General features: G+C 45.6%; 1 protein-coding gene across 1 annotated transcript in view; it reads left to right on the forward strand.

Annotated features, from left to right (window-relative positions):
• The window catches only part of CACNA1E (calcium voltage-gated channel subunit alpha1 E), a 329,827-nt gene that overhangs the window by 229,135 nt on the left and 82,433 nt on the right, over positions 1-18,259 (forward strand). Inside the window, exons 8-16 of the mRNA XM_055582870.1 lie at positions 3,834-3,949; positions 10,633-10,686; positions 11,337-11,426; positions 12,368-12,577; positions 13,358-13,470; positions 15,290-15,402; positions 15,748-15,879; positions 16,306-16,378; positions 17,246-17,363. Coding sequence (XP_055438845.1) covers positions 3,834-3,949; positions 10,633-10,686; positions 11,337-11,426; positions 12,368-12,577; positions 13,358-13,470; positions 15,290-15,402; positions 15,748-15,879; positions 16,306-16,378; positions 17,246-17,363 — 1,019 coding nt within the window. The remainder of the gene's footprint in view (positions 1-3,833; positions 3,950-10,632; positions 10,687-11,336; positions 11,427-12,367; positions 12,578-13,357; positions 13,471-15,289; positions 15,403-15,747; positions 15,880-16,305; positions 16,379-17,245; positions 17,364-18,259) is intronic.

Consider the following 18,259-nt stretch of genomic DNA (forward strand, 5'->3'; position numbering starts at 1 on the left):
TTTAAGCCTTTGGAATTCAGGGCAGATCTATCAGTATGGTTTTCAAGTCAGCCTAGATATTGTAATTTAAAAAAAAATCTATTAAACAAGTACCACACACCAGGCCTAGTCTAGTCCTGGAGGATGCAAAGTTGAGTAAGACAGAATGTTTCCACAAAAAGCTCACAGAGAGGGAGAGAGACAGTCACACGTATAGCTCGCCGCCGTAGACGTCTGGCTGTAAGATGAGCTATGAAGAGACAGGGAGAAAGTATAGATTACAGGTCAGAAGACTGGGGGCAAGGGAGAGGGGCAAGCTAAACATCAGAGGTGACATTTCAACCTGGCCTTGAAGGATTTTAACAGACTCAGGCAGGTAAGTCTGGGTTCTAGGCCAGTGTGAATTAAACCTTTAGATCCCTCACTGCTCTTTCAGGAACCGTGGGAAGTGTGCTGTGGCTGGAGCTTGGCTGGAGTGGGGCTGCAGGTCGGCACGAGGTAGATCGGATTGATGGGGGGTGAGGTTTGAAAGAAAGGTCCAGATCTAACCATGAAGGACTTTGAAAGGTCTGTTAGGTATTTAGCAGCGGGTGGAGCAGATGTGAAGGAAAAGATAGAAGAGGGAATTTATAGGATCTGAGGGTCATGGCTCCTCTTAGTGGCACTGTGTCTTAGGACACTTGCCCTTTCAAATGACCACTTAACTCCCGTTAGATTCAGTTTTCTGAGCTGGAAAATGGAGATGTTGGTAATAATGCAGATGCTAAAGGATTATTGTGTTTCTCTGCTCATAGCTCATGTATGTATGTGTGTGCTCAGTTGTGTCCAACTCTTTGCGACCCCATGAACTGTAGCCCGTCAGGCATCTCAGTTCATGGGATTCTCCAGGCAAGAATACTGGAGTGGGTTGCCATTGCCGCCTCCAGGGGATCTTCCTGACCCAGGAACTGAAGCCATGTCTCCTGCATTGGCAGGCGGGCTCTTTACCACTGAGCCACCTGGAAAGCCCCATAGTGTGCTTAAATTCTCCTGTTGCAAGGTATTGCTCAAAATACTGCATCCTGCTAAACCCTCCTGGATTCCCTTAGAGCATAGTTGAAAAATGAAGGCACACACATATGAAAAGGTAAAAAGCTGCATATAAATATGCCATTGGGCTGGGCAGATATGTGGGGAAGCTGGGCTCTTAGAGCAGAGAGGCCTAGGGTTCTAAACCTGGCTCCATCTCTTAGTTAAACTTGAATGAGTTGTTTAACTTTTAAGTTGAGGCTGAAAATACCTGATTTGCTGCCTTCTCATTTTGGTTGCAAAGATTAAATGTCCGAAATGGATGAAGGTCCTTGGAAATTAGAAAGTGCTCCGCCAATGGCACTTAACTGTGGTTGTTACTTTAGGTTTGGACATGGTAAGATCCAGTGCATATTTTAGAAAGATAATTCTAATTGCTGTGAGGTGGATGAAATGAAGGGAAGAGAGGCAGGCGGGCCAAGAGACCAGGTACATGCTATTTCAGTAGTCCGGGCAGGAAAAGGTGAAGTCCTAGACCAAGGCAGTAAGAATGAAGAGGGAGGGTGGATCCCAGTGCCATTTTAAAGATAGAACCAACAGAACGATGACAGGGATAGAAAGACAAAGAATCAAAGGTAAGAACTTTGGTAGATGGTAACACCATGAACCAAGATAGCTCCTTGTTACTTTCTTTCTTGCTGAAATCCAGAAGAGGAGGTGGAAAAAAGAGGTGCTCCAGGGCTTAAATTCTGTTACCCTGACTCTCACTGAAAGTGTGAGTCCTACTCTATGCGACCCCATGGACTGTAGCCTACCACTCTCCTCCATCTATGGGATTTTCCAGGCAAGAGTACTGGAGTGGGTTGCCATTTCCTCCTCCAGAGGATCTTCCTGACCCAGGGATCGAACCCAGGTCTCCTGCATTGTAGGCAGACGCTTTACCGTCTGAGCCACCAGGGAAATCTGACTCTCACTGTTCCTAGTCAACTCTTCCTTCCCCCAAGACACCCTTAGTAGAACCCACTGAACCTGACAGCAAGTCTAGGAGAATTTCTTCTTCTAGTCTGCCTTGTCTGGTGCCTTTAGCCTGATTGTGACCTCTGTAAGGTGCCTGTGCCCAAGGAATCCCCTCTGTCTTGGAAGGAGAGGCCAGATGAAGCATGAACTGGTATATCCCCCTGCTTCATGGTGGATTGGCACCCCTCCCTCTCCTGCACTGGGGCTGGGGCATGTCCCTTAGCCCCTGGTTCCCCTCCTCCTCCCTGGACATGAGGGACTAGGTAGCAGGACCCTCAGTGGGTGCTGAACTCTGTTATCTTCAGGTTGCTGCTCTTTGTTGATGGAGAGCCCGAGAATAAGTGGAACAGCTTTCAGGGGAGTAGGAGAATGCATGAGCCGTGGCTGGGAGGCACTGCGCTAGCAAGGGGTGTTCTGGCTGGACGGGTGTTTGATGATGAGAAGGGCATTGGTGCAAATGTGGCATCCGGAGGGGCCTACTAGCCAGAGAATATTTCTTGATCCCCATTTACTCACTCATCGAATCTCACCGTCTTCCTCTCTGCCAGGGAGTCCTCATTCCTCTTGTCTCTTCTTTTTCCCATGGGGCTTTAGTGGGTTGTTTTGTTTTAATTGTCTTTTGCCACAGAATGGCTCTGTCCCCTGTTAGGGGCTGTGTCTTCCATCTGACCCTCATGCTGGTTTTATCCCCCTGTCTTGTTTTCCCTTCCACCCCACCCCATCCTCCCACTTTCTTCTGGAGCTGTGTGCCCTCTCCTTTCTTATCCAGCCTTGACCAGCCATCATCAAACAGCATTTCAGCCCTTCAAGGCATCAGTGTCATGGTCTTCAGTGGCAGCGCATACTAAGCACCACGCTCAGCGGGTCAGGCCACCAGCCTGATGGGTAGAGTTCAGATCCCAGTAAGTGACAAGTGACTGCCCTCCCCTAAGCCTTGGTTTCCCTATCTGTTAAATAGGGTTTTAATAGTGCTTATATCATGGGGTGATTGTGAAGATCAAATGAATTAATGGATATGAAAACCTCCATATAGGACTGGCATATAATCATCCATCAATAAACAGTAGTCACTGTTGTTATTAAAAGCATAAAGGATGGTTTGACCCCTCAGAGGGTTGAGTTTCTGTTGTAGCCAGAGCCACATAATATATAGCATTCTGGAACCTAGCTCGTCCCATTACTAAGTCAGTAGCTTTCAAAACAGAGCAAGCAGATGAGATCAGGCACTTTGCTATACAGCAAAAACATTGTAAAGCAACCATATTCCAGTAAAATTAAAAAAAAATCTCACCTTTATAAGTACAGAAAAGGAAATTAATGCAAATGTTATTAATGTCAGCTTTTTAAAATAGTATTCTAGTATAAGTTTCTTTCCAAGAACCTGATATACTCATAGTACAAGTTTTATATGTATGATTGTTATTTTCTAATTTCTATTTAATTTTTTTCTTTGATGGATTTCTTAATGGTGTATTCATTCATTTCCAAATATATAAGTGTTTTCTAGCTGTCTTTTTGTTATATTGATTTCTAGCTTTATTGCATTTTATTTCAAGAAGATAATTTATATTGAAAAAAAAAAGAAAAAAACAGAGCAAGCAGAAAGTTTTAGTGCTGACTGAAATGAAACTGATCCAAGAAGACTTCCTGCAAGAGGCTGAACGAAGTTCATATCTGTGCAACATTTTAAGATTATAGTTGCAGGCAGGGACAAAGGGAATGGGGTCTACACAGTGCCTGCTCAAACACTCTCTCACCTGCTTGCTTCACTCTTTCTTTTGATCATGGCACTGCCCAAACCTAGTGAATCTTATCCGCTTTGTCCGCAGGGAATTTGCCAAAGAGAGAGAGAGAGTGGAGAACCGGAGAGCCTTCATGAAACTGCGGCGCCAGCAGCAGATCGAGCGTGAGCTTAACGGGTACCGCGCCTGGATAGACAAAGCAGGTAAGACCTGGGGGCTGGAGGAGGTTGCTGATGGGCTGCGCAGACATCCGGAACCTACCCAGTACCCATTCCCAGTACTTCCGCTCAAAGGGCCAGTCTAGAACAGAGCAGAGAGAAGCTGGAAATGACTCGTTGGCTTTTGGGGTTCCCAACTGGTCCCATTTTCTCCCTTTGGAGTCTTGTTCTTCTACCAAACATCTTTCAGGAGACAGACATTTTAGCAAGGTGAACTGAGTAAAAGTTCACATAACCGAGTGCGCGAGCTAAGTTTGGGCTGATGCCATTTCACACTACTACCGTTACTACTAACAATAGTCCGTTCAGTCCACAGATATTTATTGAGAGCATACTTTGTGCCAAGTCCTGTTCTAGGCATTTGTGGTACAGCAGTGAGCCAGAGCTCTACTCTTGTGGAGCTCAATTACCCTATAGCTTGGAAGGCAGTGATGAACAAAATAAGGAGTAATTTTTCATAGGGTAATAAGTACAATGAAGCGCTTTCCTGGTGGCTTAGATGGTAAAGAATCCACCAGCAATGCAGGAGACCTGGGTTCAATCCCTTAGCTGGGAAGATCCCCTGAAGAAGGAAATGGCTACCCACTCCAGTATCCTTGCCTGGGAAATCCCCTGAATAGAGGCACCTGGCAGCTACATACAGTCCATGGGGTCACAAGAGTTGGATACGACTGAGTGACAAAAGTTTCCACTTTCAAGTACAATGAAAACAGATCAAGATAGGGTTAGGGGTTTAGGGTGAGTTGCAGTTTTAAATGGAGAGTCAGGGTAGACCTGTTTGGGGAGAGATGTGAAAGAGATGAGAGGGTGAGCACAGGGAGCCCTGAAGGAAGCATACCCAGTGTCCTGGCTGTAATGTGGGAGGAGACCCAGAGGGCTCCAGGAACTGCCTGAGGTGTGAGCAGTGGAGGGCAGGAGCTGGGATGAAGGCATTCTCATGGTGGGAGCAGGCGGCAGAGCCTGTAGGACCTTTACCGGCCCTTGTAAAGTTCAGGGCTTTCCTGCGAGTCAAGTGAGAACCACAGGGGGGTCTTGAGCAGAGAAGGGACATGCTCTGTTTAAGATTTAAAGAAGCACTTGGTTGCTGCATTGAGAACAGACGGTAGGAAGACCCGGTCCTGAGCAGGGAGACGGATAGTGAGAGTACTGCAGTAGGGCAGCTAAGAGATGGTGCTGAGAACTGGTTTTCCCTGTTCCTTGCTGTCATCAGCTCCTCGCTCATGGCTCAGCCTTGGGAATAATTGTTGCCCAGCCCTGAGGAAAGGTCCAGGTTTATCCTGATTTTATGAACCCACAGAGAGCCTCCAAACTCAAGAGTGACTGTGGCTCTGCTGTTTATGCGGGGCGTCAGTCACCCCGTATCTGTCAGTAAAGAGGATACATTTGCTTTCCTTGTTGTTTTAAAGGTTGCATTGCATTGGTGTTATATATCTTCATTTTCTTACTGAACAAAGAGTACATTTTTTTTAATTAAAAAAAAAAGCATGACAGCCAGCATCTTTGCTCTGTTCCTGGTAGAAAAGCAGAGCACAAAGAGATCTCTTGGGAAGAATTTGGAATAGGATTGGGTACTTAGTGGCCTGACCCTTATTCTTCTCTAAGCTTTGGAATGATGGATGCTATGGCTCCTGTTCTGACCACAACACACGCAGGCTCTCTCAGCTCAGGAGTCAACATTTGATCATCTATCCGGTGAGAGAGCAGGTATGATGCGAAGTGCCATGCCAAAGCCAAATAAAAGCCACTCCTCGTTTGGGACTATCTGCATTTCTTTGCTGCTTCTGGAAGCAAGAGCCATGGAGAGATGACTGTACTCCCATTTCATCCTTGCTCCTCTGAGACTCTTGTGTGGACATGGACTTGAATCTTCTCTCCCTCTTCTCGGAACAGTAACTCAACAGATTTGCCTCCAGGCCAGCCTGGCAGCTTAAAGCTCCCAACTGCCCTTGGCTTCCTGGGCAAGGGAGCCATCTGACAGACCACCCTAGTGAGCAGGCTGGCAGCAAACCCCAAAGAGAACCCTCCACGCCCTTCTCACAGCCCCCTTCAGGGTCAGGGGGCTCAGGATGTTGCTCTTTGCGGCTCTGCTTTTCAAAATAATGCAGAATTCCAAGGCTCCACTTTATTCCAGTTGGCAAAACCTGCTCTCTTCTCCTTCTAAGAAAAAAAAGACGCACTGCGACGTCAAATTGTGCTTCCTGGCCCTTTCCTTTACAAATGGAGCGTGAGTGATTCAGAGACATATGGGTTACGTTTCCCTGGAAAGACACTCGCAAGTTCCAAAGCGAACTTGGCAAAAGACATTGGGGGAGGGGGTGGTGCCAGCCTATCAGGGGCCCTCGAGCGCTCCCCAGAGGTACTCAATGGCACCATCCACCCTCCTCCTGCCTCGGGGGTCCTTGACTCTGCCCACCCCAAAGCCCCAGACACTGCGCAGAGTGAAAAAGACTCTCTGGCTGAGGTCATTCATGTGGCTCTGAGGTATTTAACAAGTACCTAGTTTTAAAAGGATGGCCTCCAAAAGCCAGGGCTGTCAGTGACCTTCAAACCTTCTATGTGCACCTCAAGGAGCATCCCACCAATAACACTTAACCTGTTAACTTAGTTTTGCCAGAGGGCTGTACTTAAAAAAGAAAACTAAATGTTATGACCCTATAATGGCCACCCTGCATGGTACATTCCGAGCCTCAACATGTTCCCCTCCCTGGGAAACACATTACATACTCTCAGTTTTATATGCAGGTGGAATTATGGTAATAACTTTACCCTTTTATGCTTGTCTTTGTACTTGTTAGAAGTGCTTAAATTAAACCATTGCTTAATAGAACTGCTGCAGGCTTATCCCCAGCAGCTGGGATCTTAGGGAATGATTGCTGGCACTTCCAGCTCCCCTCGCTTATGGCTGAGACAGGAGCGGGGATCAAAACTCATCCACACCACTCTCAATACGGGGCTCAGAATCCCACTATATGTGCGACAGAAGGTCTGTTTTGTTGATACATTTGAGGGATGTTGTTCTTGTTGTTCGGTCACTAAGTCATGCCCAACTCTTTGCAACCCCATGGACTGCAGCACACCAGGCTTCGCTGTCCTCCATTGTCTACCGGAGTTTGCTCAAATTCATGTCCATTGAGTCAATGATACCATCCAACCATCTCATCTCCCCTTTCTCCTGCCTTCCATCTTTCCAAGCATCAGGGTCTTTTCAAATGAGTCGGCTCTTTGTATCAGGTGGCCAAAGTGCTGGAGCTTCAGCATCAGTCCTTCCAATGTATATTCAGGGTTGATTTCCTTTAGGATTGACTGGTTTGATCTTCTTGCAGTCCAAAAGACTCTTGAGTCTTCTCCAGCACCACAGTTCAAAAGCATCAGTTCTTCTGCACTCAGCCTTCATTATGGTCCAACTCTCACATCCATACATGACTACTGGAAAAACCATGGCTTTAACTATATGGACCTTTGTTGGCAAAGTGATGTCTCTGCTTTTTAATATGCTGTCTAGGTTTGTCACAGCTTTTCTTTCAAGGACCAAGAGTTTTTAATTTCATGGATGCAGTCACTATCTTCAGTGATTTTGGAGCCCAAGAAAATAAAGTCTGTCACTGTTTCCATTTTTTCCCATATCTATTTGTCATAATGGGAGCAGTTCCCGTGATCTTAGTGTTTTGAATGTTGAGTTTTAAGCCAGCTGTTTTGCTCTCCTCTTTCACCTTCTTCAAGAGGCTTTTTAGTTTATCTTTGCTTTCTGCTATTAGAGTGGTGTTATCTGCATATCTGAGGTTATAATATTTCTCCTAGCAATCTTGATTCCAGCCTGTGCTTCATCCAGCCTGGCATTTCACATGATGTACTCTGCATATAAGTTAAATAAGCAGGGTGACAGTACACAGCTTTGATGTACTGCTTTCCCAATTTTGAACCAGTTCATTGTTCCATGTCCAGTTTTAACTGTTGCTTTTTGTCCTGCCTATAGGTTTCTCAGGGGACAGTAAGGTGGTTTGGTATTACCATCTCTTTAAGAATTTTCCAGTTTGTTGTGATCCACACAGTCAAAGGTTTTAATGTATTCAGTGAAGCAGAGGTAGCTGTTTTTCTGGAATTCCCTTGCTTTTTCTGTGATCCAGTGAATGTTGGCAACCTGATCTCTGGTTCCTCTGCCTTTTCTAAATTCAGCATGTACATCTGGAAGTTCTCAGTTCAAGTACTGCTAAAGCCTAGCTTGAAGGATTTTGAGCATTACCTTGCTAACAAGTGAAATGAGTGTAATTGTATGGTAGTTTGAATATTCTTTGACATTCCCTTTCTTTGGTATTGGAATGAAAGCTGATCTTTTCCAGTCTTATGGCTGCTGTTGAGTTTTCAAAATTTGCTGGCATATTGAGTACAGTATTTTAACAGCATCGTCTTTTATGGTTTGAAATAACTCATGCCAGAATCCCATCACCTCCACTAGCTTTGTTCATAGCAATGGTTCCTATGGCCCACTTCACTTCACATTCTAGGATGTTTGACTCGAGATGAGTGACCATACCATCATGGCGATCCAGCTCATTTAGACCTTTTTTATGTATTCTTGCCACCTCTTCTTAATCTCTTCTGCTTCTATTAGGTCTTGTAATTTTTGTCCTTTATTGTGCCTATCTTTGCAAGAAATGCAAAAAAGAAACTTCCCTTGGTATCTCTAGTTTTCTTGAAGAGATCCCTAGTCTTTCCCATTCTATTGTTTTCCTCTATTTCTTCTCATTGTTTGCTTAAGAAGGCTTTCTTATCTCTCCTTGCTATTCTCTGGAACTGTGCATTCAATTGGATATCTTTCTCTTTCTCCTTTGCCTTTTGCTTCTCTTCTTTAGTGAGGCATATTCTAATAAGTCTTGGCAGAAAATAGTGTCTCACCCATGATGACACCTCTGTGGAGTACAGGACCGCTCCTGGGGAGGTCAAGAGGGGAGTCCAGGGAACTGAGTGGTGGTTTTACAAGTGCCAACAACCAAATAATGCCATCCTGATGCCAACCAGCCCTTTCCCTCTCTATTACCAGTGGAGTATCCAGCCATTCAATTTGGTTCTGACACTAAATACCACCCAAAGTGAGTGCAGACCCCATAAGCGAAGGGCTCCACCGCATGTGCCTCTCTCTCCTTCACACACCAGCCACAGTAGGTCCCCAGGTGACCTGTACTTCTTCCTGGCTGAGGACAAATTCAAAGGGTTCCAGATTTGCTAGTTCATTAGAATGACTTACAGAACTCAGGAAAAAACTATCACCAGTTTATTATGAAGAATACAAGTCAGTAACAGCCAAATTCAAGAGATACACTGGGTATGATATAGGGGGTAGGGATAATGGGTGAACAACAGAGCCTACGTACACATCCAGGCACATCACCCTCCTAGCTCCCTGATGGGCAACCTGTCAGCAACCTGGGCCCCATCCTATAGGGGTATTTTTTGGTTGATTTTTTAAAAATGATTCGTTTATTTATTTTTGATTGTGCTGGGTCTTTGTTCCTGTGTTCGGGCTTTTTCTAGTTGCAGTGAGTGGGGGCCACTCTCGTTGTGGTGTGTGGGCTTCTCATAGCAGGGGCTTCTCTTGTTGTGGAGCACGGGCTCTAGTCTTTCGGGCTTCAGTAGTTGGGGCACACGGGCTTTAGTTACTCCGTGACGTGTGGAATCTTCCCCGACCAGGGATTGAACCTGTGTCTCCTGCATTGGCAGGCAGATTCCTGCCCACTGTACCACCAGGGAAGTCCCATGTAGGGTTTTAAATGGAGGTTCCCTTATGCAGACCTGATTGATTGGATCATCGACCATTGGTGACTGATAGTGTCAAGCCCCTCTCCCCCCTCCCCCGAAAGCTACAACCTTCAAATCATGTGGTGCTGTCTTTTGAGTGAGCATCCCCCCTCCTTACACTATCTAGGCCTCTCCCCCGGTGAGTCATCTCATTAGCATACAAAAGACAGTATGTCCCACGGGCTTTGGCAGCTCTGTGCCTGAATGGTGAACAAAAACCGAATATTTATATTTTATTATGTCACAGGGACAGTTTCATGATGGGCTGAAGCCTCTTCAACTCAGGCTTTGCTCAACAAGGCAGGATGGACATGGTGGGGGGAGAAGAAGCAAGCCCACGAGCCTGCCCCTCTCTTTGAGGGGCGGTGAGCATCTTCCTATGCCCCTTCCTGAAAGAAGTAGGCTAGACCCCATAAACGTGGTCTCATCTTCTGAGTGAGGGGGAGGTGTTATGACCTGGGGGCTACTGCAAACAAGCAAAATTAAGGAAGCTCCTGTTGCTAGAATAGCTTTAAGGAACCTGGATAAAAGAAAACAGAAATGGAAAATTTTCGTTTTTATCAATTTAGGAGGATTTTAGTTAAAAAGATCAACTCTCGCTCTCAGAGCTGTTTATTCTCCTAAGCGGTGTATCAGACAAAGAGCTGAGTCTTAACCCATCACCCCCAGTGCCCCCTTCACCAAAGACCTTCCTTTCTGTTCTGATGCTCCTCCGTGACCCTTGATGTCTTTCTGATGCTGGTGCCTGCAACCAGCTCTGAACTCCGTGCTCTCTCCACGTTGCCCTGGAGCCAGAGCTGTTCCTCAGGGATTTTCATCTCGCAAAATAATTTGGCATTTACCGATAATTTACTAAACCATTTGTTTCCATATAGAGGAAGTCATGCTTGCTGAAGAAAACAAAAATGCTGGAACATCAGCCTTAGAAGGTAAGGAAGAGCTCCAAGGCCTCATTGCTCTCTCACCTGCCCCCTCATCTGTGGCGGCTATGTCTCTTGATCAAAAGAGGAGAAAGAAAGAAAAGAGGGGTGCTTTGGGATTTGAAATGCGAGTCTCTCTGTCATAAAATCCCTCATGCTTTAAAAGGAAGGGAATTGAGTCATGAGTTTAAATGCTTTTTAAAGTGATGAAAATGAAATCCAAGAGTTGTTTTGTTCCAGGGCGTGTGATTGATAATGGGCAATGAAAAGGCCATCATACAACTAGTGGTTCAGAAAGGGATCTTCTTTGACAATTTGCGGGGGGCATCTGGGGACCACTTTCACTGGCAAGAAGTGACATTGTTTATGAAGAGCCAGAACAAATAGATACAGGGTGCCTATTTACCTACTGCGTTTAGGAGAGCTCCCGCGAGGAGTCAGGAGCCTTGTTGCATGGGATTCAAGAGCCTCGTGTGTCAGAGGCGCTGCTGAGCAGGGGAGCCACGTTTCTGTAGACATTTGCCACTTCTCTCACCCTGATTTGGGTATTTAAAGGCAGACACCTGTGTCACAGGTGCCTCTAGGCCACAGTCCTGTTTTGACCAGACTGATCTGGTGGTTCTCATGTCCCCTCTCTGCCCCTCGCTTCCTTGGTATAGTGCTTCGGAGGGCAACCATCAAAAGGAGCCGGACCGAGGCAATGGCACGGGACTCCAGTGACGAACACTGTGTGGACATCTCCTCTGTGGGTGAGTGGAGGTTGTCGGATCATCTTTCACTGCTCTGAACCTCCCGTGAAAGGGAGCATCCTATCTTAGGAGAAACGGCACAAGAATCCAGAACTTTGGGATGTAATTAGGGAAAGGCACTGGAATCTAATCTCATCAACAGTGACTTAAAGGAAAAAAAAAATGGACCAAGGGATAATGTTTATGTGAAACACGGGGTTTGGGGCCAAGAATCCAACCCAGATTCTTCAAGTGTGGCAGATGTGTCCCTTCAGCGTGTGTATCCTGTCTCTCCTGGATGTGCTAACGAGCACCCACTTTAGGATATTGTTCACTGAGGAGGCCCATATGAGAAACTGCGATCATTTGCTTAATCATAGTAACATCTACCTACTTGCATCACCTGCTTCCATGCGATGCTTAAACACATTCCCACTGACAACCCTATAACTTGCCTGCTGTTCCATCCCAGTTTCTCTTAGACAGCCTGGCCGATGGCAGACTTTTCTTCTTCAGAAAAAAAGGGAAGGGTCTTGACTTCATCCTGAAAGGCAGAAGAGGCGTACAGAGCTCATCACTGCTTCAGGTTGCCAGGGGTAGAAAAATCACAAATGCAGCAGAATGATTCCAGTGCCTGAAGCATATTTAAAAAGAAAAGCTCAATCTGTTACAAACATAAACAGGATCCTATTAGAATTCAAGATACCAGCTGGATGCCTGCTATCCTGCCCCGAGGAATCCTTCCATTTCCTAGGACCAAGAGTGCCCAGAGGAAAAGCAGAGTTCCCTGCTGCACTGTGGAAACTCTTAGCTTGTAACATGGGGCTGCCCCAGGGTCTGCAACGGGGCAGTCCCGTAGCCCTGGGACCAAAGCTGCCCACCTGGACCTATGAATGCCCCTTTGTCATGGATGGTGATCTCTTTTGCAGCCTCATTCTTCCTCCTTCCTTCTCCCCCGCTAGGCACACCTCTTGCCCGAGCCAGCATCAAGAGCGCCAAGGTGGACGGGGCTTCCTATTTCCGGCACAAGGAGCGACTTTTGCGAATCTCTATCCGCCACATGGTTAAGTCCCAGGTGTTCTACTGGATCGTGCTGAGCCTGGTGGCTCTCAACACCGCCTGTGTGGCCATCGTCCACCACAACCAGCCCCAGTGGCTCACCCACCTCCTCTGTAAGTGGACGGTGAATGCTGGCTCTCACGGCTGCCGCTCGATTGGTGTGTGAATGTCAAGAGAGCAAGGTGTCACGTGGGCTTGACAGTGGTTCTGCCCGCCCAGAGTTCTGCCTCTCTGCCACGTTGTGGCCGAGGCCAGAGTTGTCCTCAGGGATTATCCCATGACTGTTTTCAGCTGTCATTCATTACTGAATCGGATGAATAAATCTTCAGTGATGAGTCAACAGCATAGTGTTACACCTTGCATAATCCAGGCAGGGCCTTCACTTAGGGCCTTCAGGAGGCTCAGGGATTAGGGAGTCTTGGTCACTCAAGTCCTAGGGGCAAGTTCTTAGGGAAATGGATACTTTCAGCAGACCAGAAAGGAAACCTGTACAGATCAGCCCTTGGTAAGGCTGCCCCAGGGTGCGGGTGAGTCTCCTGGAGGCTGTCACAGCTGGGTGTGTGGAAAGTAAATCCAGCTCTTTCATCAAAGCCATACTTAAGCCCTTTCTGTCTCCTGAAAGCCATCTGCCACTTAAATGGCAGTGACAAACCCACCTGTCAGAAGAGAGCAGAGCTGACCTGTGGAGTGTGCTGGGACTCAGTCTGGGCCTGAGCGTGTTCAGACAAGGAGAGGTTTTGCCCGGCACTGACCTGGTCTGTGGTCACTGACTGTCCTGCCCGTGTGGGTCCCGCTGCTCTTGAGGTCTCCTCCGTAGGTGGTGGGGATGGGTTGGGGAGGACAGGAACCCGTGCCGTCCATGGAACCAATGCTTCTGCCTTTAATGCTTTCAGACTATGCAGAGTTTCTGTTTCTGGGGCTCTTCCTTCTAGAGATGTCCCTGAAGATGTACGGCATGGGGCCTCGCCTTTATTTTCACTCTTCCTTCAACTGCTTTGACTTTGGGGTAGGTGCTCTGGAGCCGCCCATCTTTCTGCCTGGGGTTGCTATGCTGTGGTTTGAGATAAGCACCTTGCTCCGGGGCTCAGCATGGAGCCTTGAAATCAGAATTTATTAAAGGAGGATAGATAGGATTAGCCAAAGGGAGGTTAGGAATGAGTGAATACTTGCCATACGAGGATTTGTTTGGGTTTTTGAAATACTCTTTTATTTTTAATGTTTTTACTGAAATGTGTAACATGCATACCAGAGAGTAAACACTTCAGTGTATATAGCTCAGTAAATTTTACAAAGCTCCCCATAGCCAGAATTTTGAACTGCTTATTACCTTGGAGGAAGCCTGGGAGAGAAGAACAAAAGACTTGTTTCCGGAAAGTAGTTTGATCAAAACTGAGAAACAAATATATTTATTTTTTTAGTTCAGTTTAAAATTAAGAAAATTATCTAGATATACCCTTAAACATTCATACTCATATGCACACACACCCTCTTATATTAGCAAGTCTCCACGTAGACTTCACCCAGTGTCCACATTCCTAAATAATAATGATACATAAATGTGTGCATTATCAATGCTCTTCAAGGTGCTTTCACATACATTTTTCTCCTCTGCCACTTTCAGTCCTGCCCACGATGTGAAGCATTGGGAATTAGGCTACCCATTTACACATGAGTCAACAGGGGACCTCGTGTGCAAGTTCACACAGCCAGTTAGCAGCAGAACTAGGTTGCAAAACTTTGGGTTCCTGAACCACCTCTCCTTCTGCCAAACCCACTTCTTTTTCTGCCAAATCTCCAGTTAGGTGCTAACGATTTTGAGCACTTGCCAACCTGCATTTTAACTTGGAACATATGCTTCTGGGTAGAGGCAATTTTCAGGCATAAGAACTAGTGAAAGACCATTTTTATCTTAGTTCCCTTATGTACATACTTTTCAGCATTGCTGTGAGGATTAATTTCTGTTATTTCTCCTAGTGCAATGTGGGGAATGTATTAGACCTTCAATAAACATATAATTAAAACATAAAACAAATTGAATGGCTAATTTGACATTGCTGCTTCCTATAGCAATCAGATTCTATGCCACTAATTAGTACCATCACATCCAGGTGTGTGGGGCCTGAGTGCCTGAAAGACATTTCATGCACAGGTGACTGAAATATTCTTGTTAGCACTAAATTCTAGGCCAGTGAGAGAATGTGGACCTTCTCAGAAGTTTTTCTATTGGAAAGCAACCTGTATTCATTTAAATTTGTTTTCTTGTTTGAGGGCTGCTCTTTTGTCTGTCTGTTCTAGGTGTTTTAATAAGAACAGTACAGCTGTCAAAGTGGTGAATGACTTGTAGGTTTCAAGAAAGACAGAGCAGTTGGTAAAACAATCTACAGTATGAAGGAGGAAGTTTAGCGAGGAGAGTGGGGAGAGAAGTGGTAGAGTCTCATTTTTCCTTGGCAGCCTTTACAAATAGGTGGTCCTGTTGGAGGTGGGCTTCCCTGGTGGCTCCACTGGTAAAGAATCCACCTGCAGTGTGGGAGACCTGGGCTCAATCCCTGGATTAGGAAGATCCCCTGGAGAAGGGCACGGCTACCCACTCCAGTATTGTGGCCTGGAAAATTCCATGGACTGTATAGTTCACGGGGTCGCAAAGAGTCAGACAGGACTGAGCGACTTTTGAAGAAGAAGATTGGAGGGAGGCAGAGTGGGGAGGGAAAGGTTTAACTTCCAAATAGCCCAATGAGAACTGTTGATTGAGGAATCCCTCCTCCCCCTCCCCCTCCTCCCCCCTTTGCCTTTTCTTCTTCTCACTGTGGCTGGCTTTGGCTCTTTAGGTCACAGTGGGCAGCATCTTTGAAGTAGTCTGGGCCATCTTCAGACCTGGTACATCTTTCGGAATCAGTGTCCTGCGAGCTCTCCGGCTTCTAAGAATATTTAAAATAACCAAGTAAGTGATTAGAAGCTAGACTCTTCCCAACCACCTCTGGGCATGGAAGCTCCTCTCTGCCACATTATATTGCGTTACATCCTCACCACAGGATCCCTTTCCTCACCCCACTTTCTACTCCACGCTTCAGCTTCTCTTCCATCTCCAAAGACCAAACCCAGGAAAATGCCTGAGTGCCAGCTCCTGTGCCACCTTCCTGAGGGGAGCCACATTATTGCTCCATCTCTCCTTCCTACAAGTATCCAGATGCAGCTTACCTCATAGGTCTCCAGGCAGATGCCCAACTGGGCCTGGGGGTAATTTGGTATCCGGTTCACTGCCATAATGCTGTCTGGGTTTTTGTAGGTATTGGGCATCTCTCCGGAATTTGGTGGTCTCCTTGATGAGTTCCATGAAGTCTATCATCAGTTTACTCTTCCTCCTTTTCCTCTTCATCGTTGTCTTTGCTCTGCTAGGAATGCAGCTGTTTGGGGGCAGGTAAGCACCAATGAAGTTTCCAGCCAAAGCAGCCTCAAAACCTCATCTTCATCCTGTGAGCTCTGGGGTCACCAGTTTGTTCACCATATTACCATGTGTTTGTTCATGTCCATGGGCCAAATCAACCATGCACCTTATGTGTGAAATGAATGTCTCTGTTTTTAATCCTTCCACACCATACAGGGTTCTTATTGAGGGGACCTCTCCTTTTGGAGCTGCCCCTGAAAGGTGCAGCTTGGGGTCTTGTGAGTCAAGATAAGTCCAGATCCCATCACCAGTGCCCTTCAAGTGCACAGTTCCCGGTAGTAATCACTAAAACCATCTTCCTAAGTTACTGGAATGGGAGGAGAGTAGGGAAGACAGGGATGTGAAGAAAGGGGAAAGGGGTGAGATTTTCATTTCGTTCTCTCTGAATCTCCTTTTCAGGTTCAACTTTAATGATGGGACTCCTTCCGCAAACTTTGACACCTTCCCTGCAGCCATCATGACTGTATTCCAGGTATGAGGATGTTAAAAATGTTCCTTGGGATCCCTTGGTGCACATCCTCCAAGGTGATGATGTTGTAAAAGAATCCTCCCTTTCCTCTCCAGGCTCCTCTCAGGCAGTACTTACTACTTTTGCTTACTGAGTACTCATCACCACTGCAATTCCTAGGATTTCTATAGCTCTGTTCTCACGAATAATAAAAGAGCTCTGTTGTGATGATCTCATTGGCCTTCTCCCTACATTTGTGAGTTGGCAAGAGATGTTAATTAAGTCAAAGACATTCAGTAACATCACATTTCTGGTTTTATGAAATTTGAAGTACCTTCTAACTTACATGTCCATTTAATGAAGAATCTTTTCCACCCCCACCCAATCCTTTTTTCTCTTTTTTTAATCATGGGAGGAAACTCAAAACTGGTGATGTTTAAAAGCTAAAGGAGAACTCTATTTAGCCAGAATATGAGACTGAACCAGAACTCAGTTTTCTGGAACTGGAACCCTTGAGGCTCTTTCCAACAGTGCTGCTGTCTCAGGAGCTGTATCTTCGCAGCTCCAGAAGATAGTCCATCAGTGCCTGAACCACCTGATCTGTGTGGTTCCCGTATGCTTGGCAAAGCTGAGGTGTGGGATGGGAGACCGCAGATTCTACGTTTTGAGGAATAGAACTTTTCCTTTTGATATTCTTCTTCCATTTTCAATGGCTAAAATTCTCTTACATATCAGAAGGCAGTTGAGGATTATTCATGGGTGTGACTTTTTTTTCCTCCCTGACAAGAGGGTAAATGGAAAAGACCCAGACTCAGAATTTTCGCCTTTCCATTGACCCCATTTTCTCATCCAACCCAGGTCTCTAATTTGCCTGTTGTGTGCTTTGTGTAGATCCTGACGGGTGAGGACTGGAATGAGGTGATGTACAATGGGATCCGCTCCCAGGGTGGGGTCAGCTCGGGCATGTGGTCTGCAATCTATTTCATTGTGCTCACCTTGTTTGGAAACTGTATCCTTTTTAAATGCTTCTCTGTTCTGCCGGCCTAGACCAGCATGTGAGGAGGAGGAGGTAGCCGTGGTGGTGGTGATGCTGGTGATAGTAGAGGGCGGGTAGCAATGGGGTAGACAGTGTTAGGTGCAGAGAAACCAGGATCCCGCTCTTAAGGAACATTTGCTATTTGGGTAAAAGATGAGTATAAATAAGATAGAGTATCATCCCAGTTATCATATATCATAACATCCAGGTTATCAGATTATCATCACAGGTAAAATCATGTGAGTCTGTTATAGTAAATGATTGGAGGGACTATGAACTGGGGAAAATAAGAGAGGACAGAGATCACTATAGGCTGAAATAGTAATAACCGGATTATAATATTAATGAATTAATTATATGTTTTTTTTAAACATTTATTTTTGTTTAAGTATAGTAGATCTACAATGTTATATTAATTTTAGGTTACAGAAAAATGTTTCAATTATATATATATATATATGTTCTTTTTCAGACTCTTTTCTTTTATAGGTTATTACAAAATATCAAGTATAGTTGTGGGTGCTATACAGTAGGTCTTTGTTGGTTTTCTGTTTTATTTATAGTAATGGATGTATGTTAATCCCAAACTCCTAATTTATCCCTTCCCCTCTTTCCCTTTTAATAATAGTAACCGTAAGTTTGTTTTCTATGTCCATGGGTCTACTTTTATTCTGTATATAACTTCATTTGTATCGTTTTTTAAGATTCCACATATAGGCGACAGCATTGCCTTTGTCTGGCTCACTTCACTTAGGATGATGTTCTGTAGGTCTGTCCACGTTGCTGCACGTCATTAGTTCATTACTTCTTATGGCTACTGATATTCCACTGTATAAATGTCCCATGTCTTCTTTATCCATTCATCTGTT

This window comes from Bubalus kerabau, chromosome 5, assembly GCF_029407905.1.
Source record: "Bubalus kerabau isolate K-KA32 ecotype Philippines breed swamp buffalo chromosome 5, PCC_UOA_SB_1v2, whole genome shotgun sequence".
NCBI lineage: Eukaryota > Metazoa > Chordata > Mammalia > Artiodactyla > Bovidae > Bubalus > Bubalus kerabau.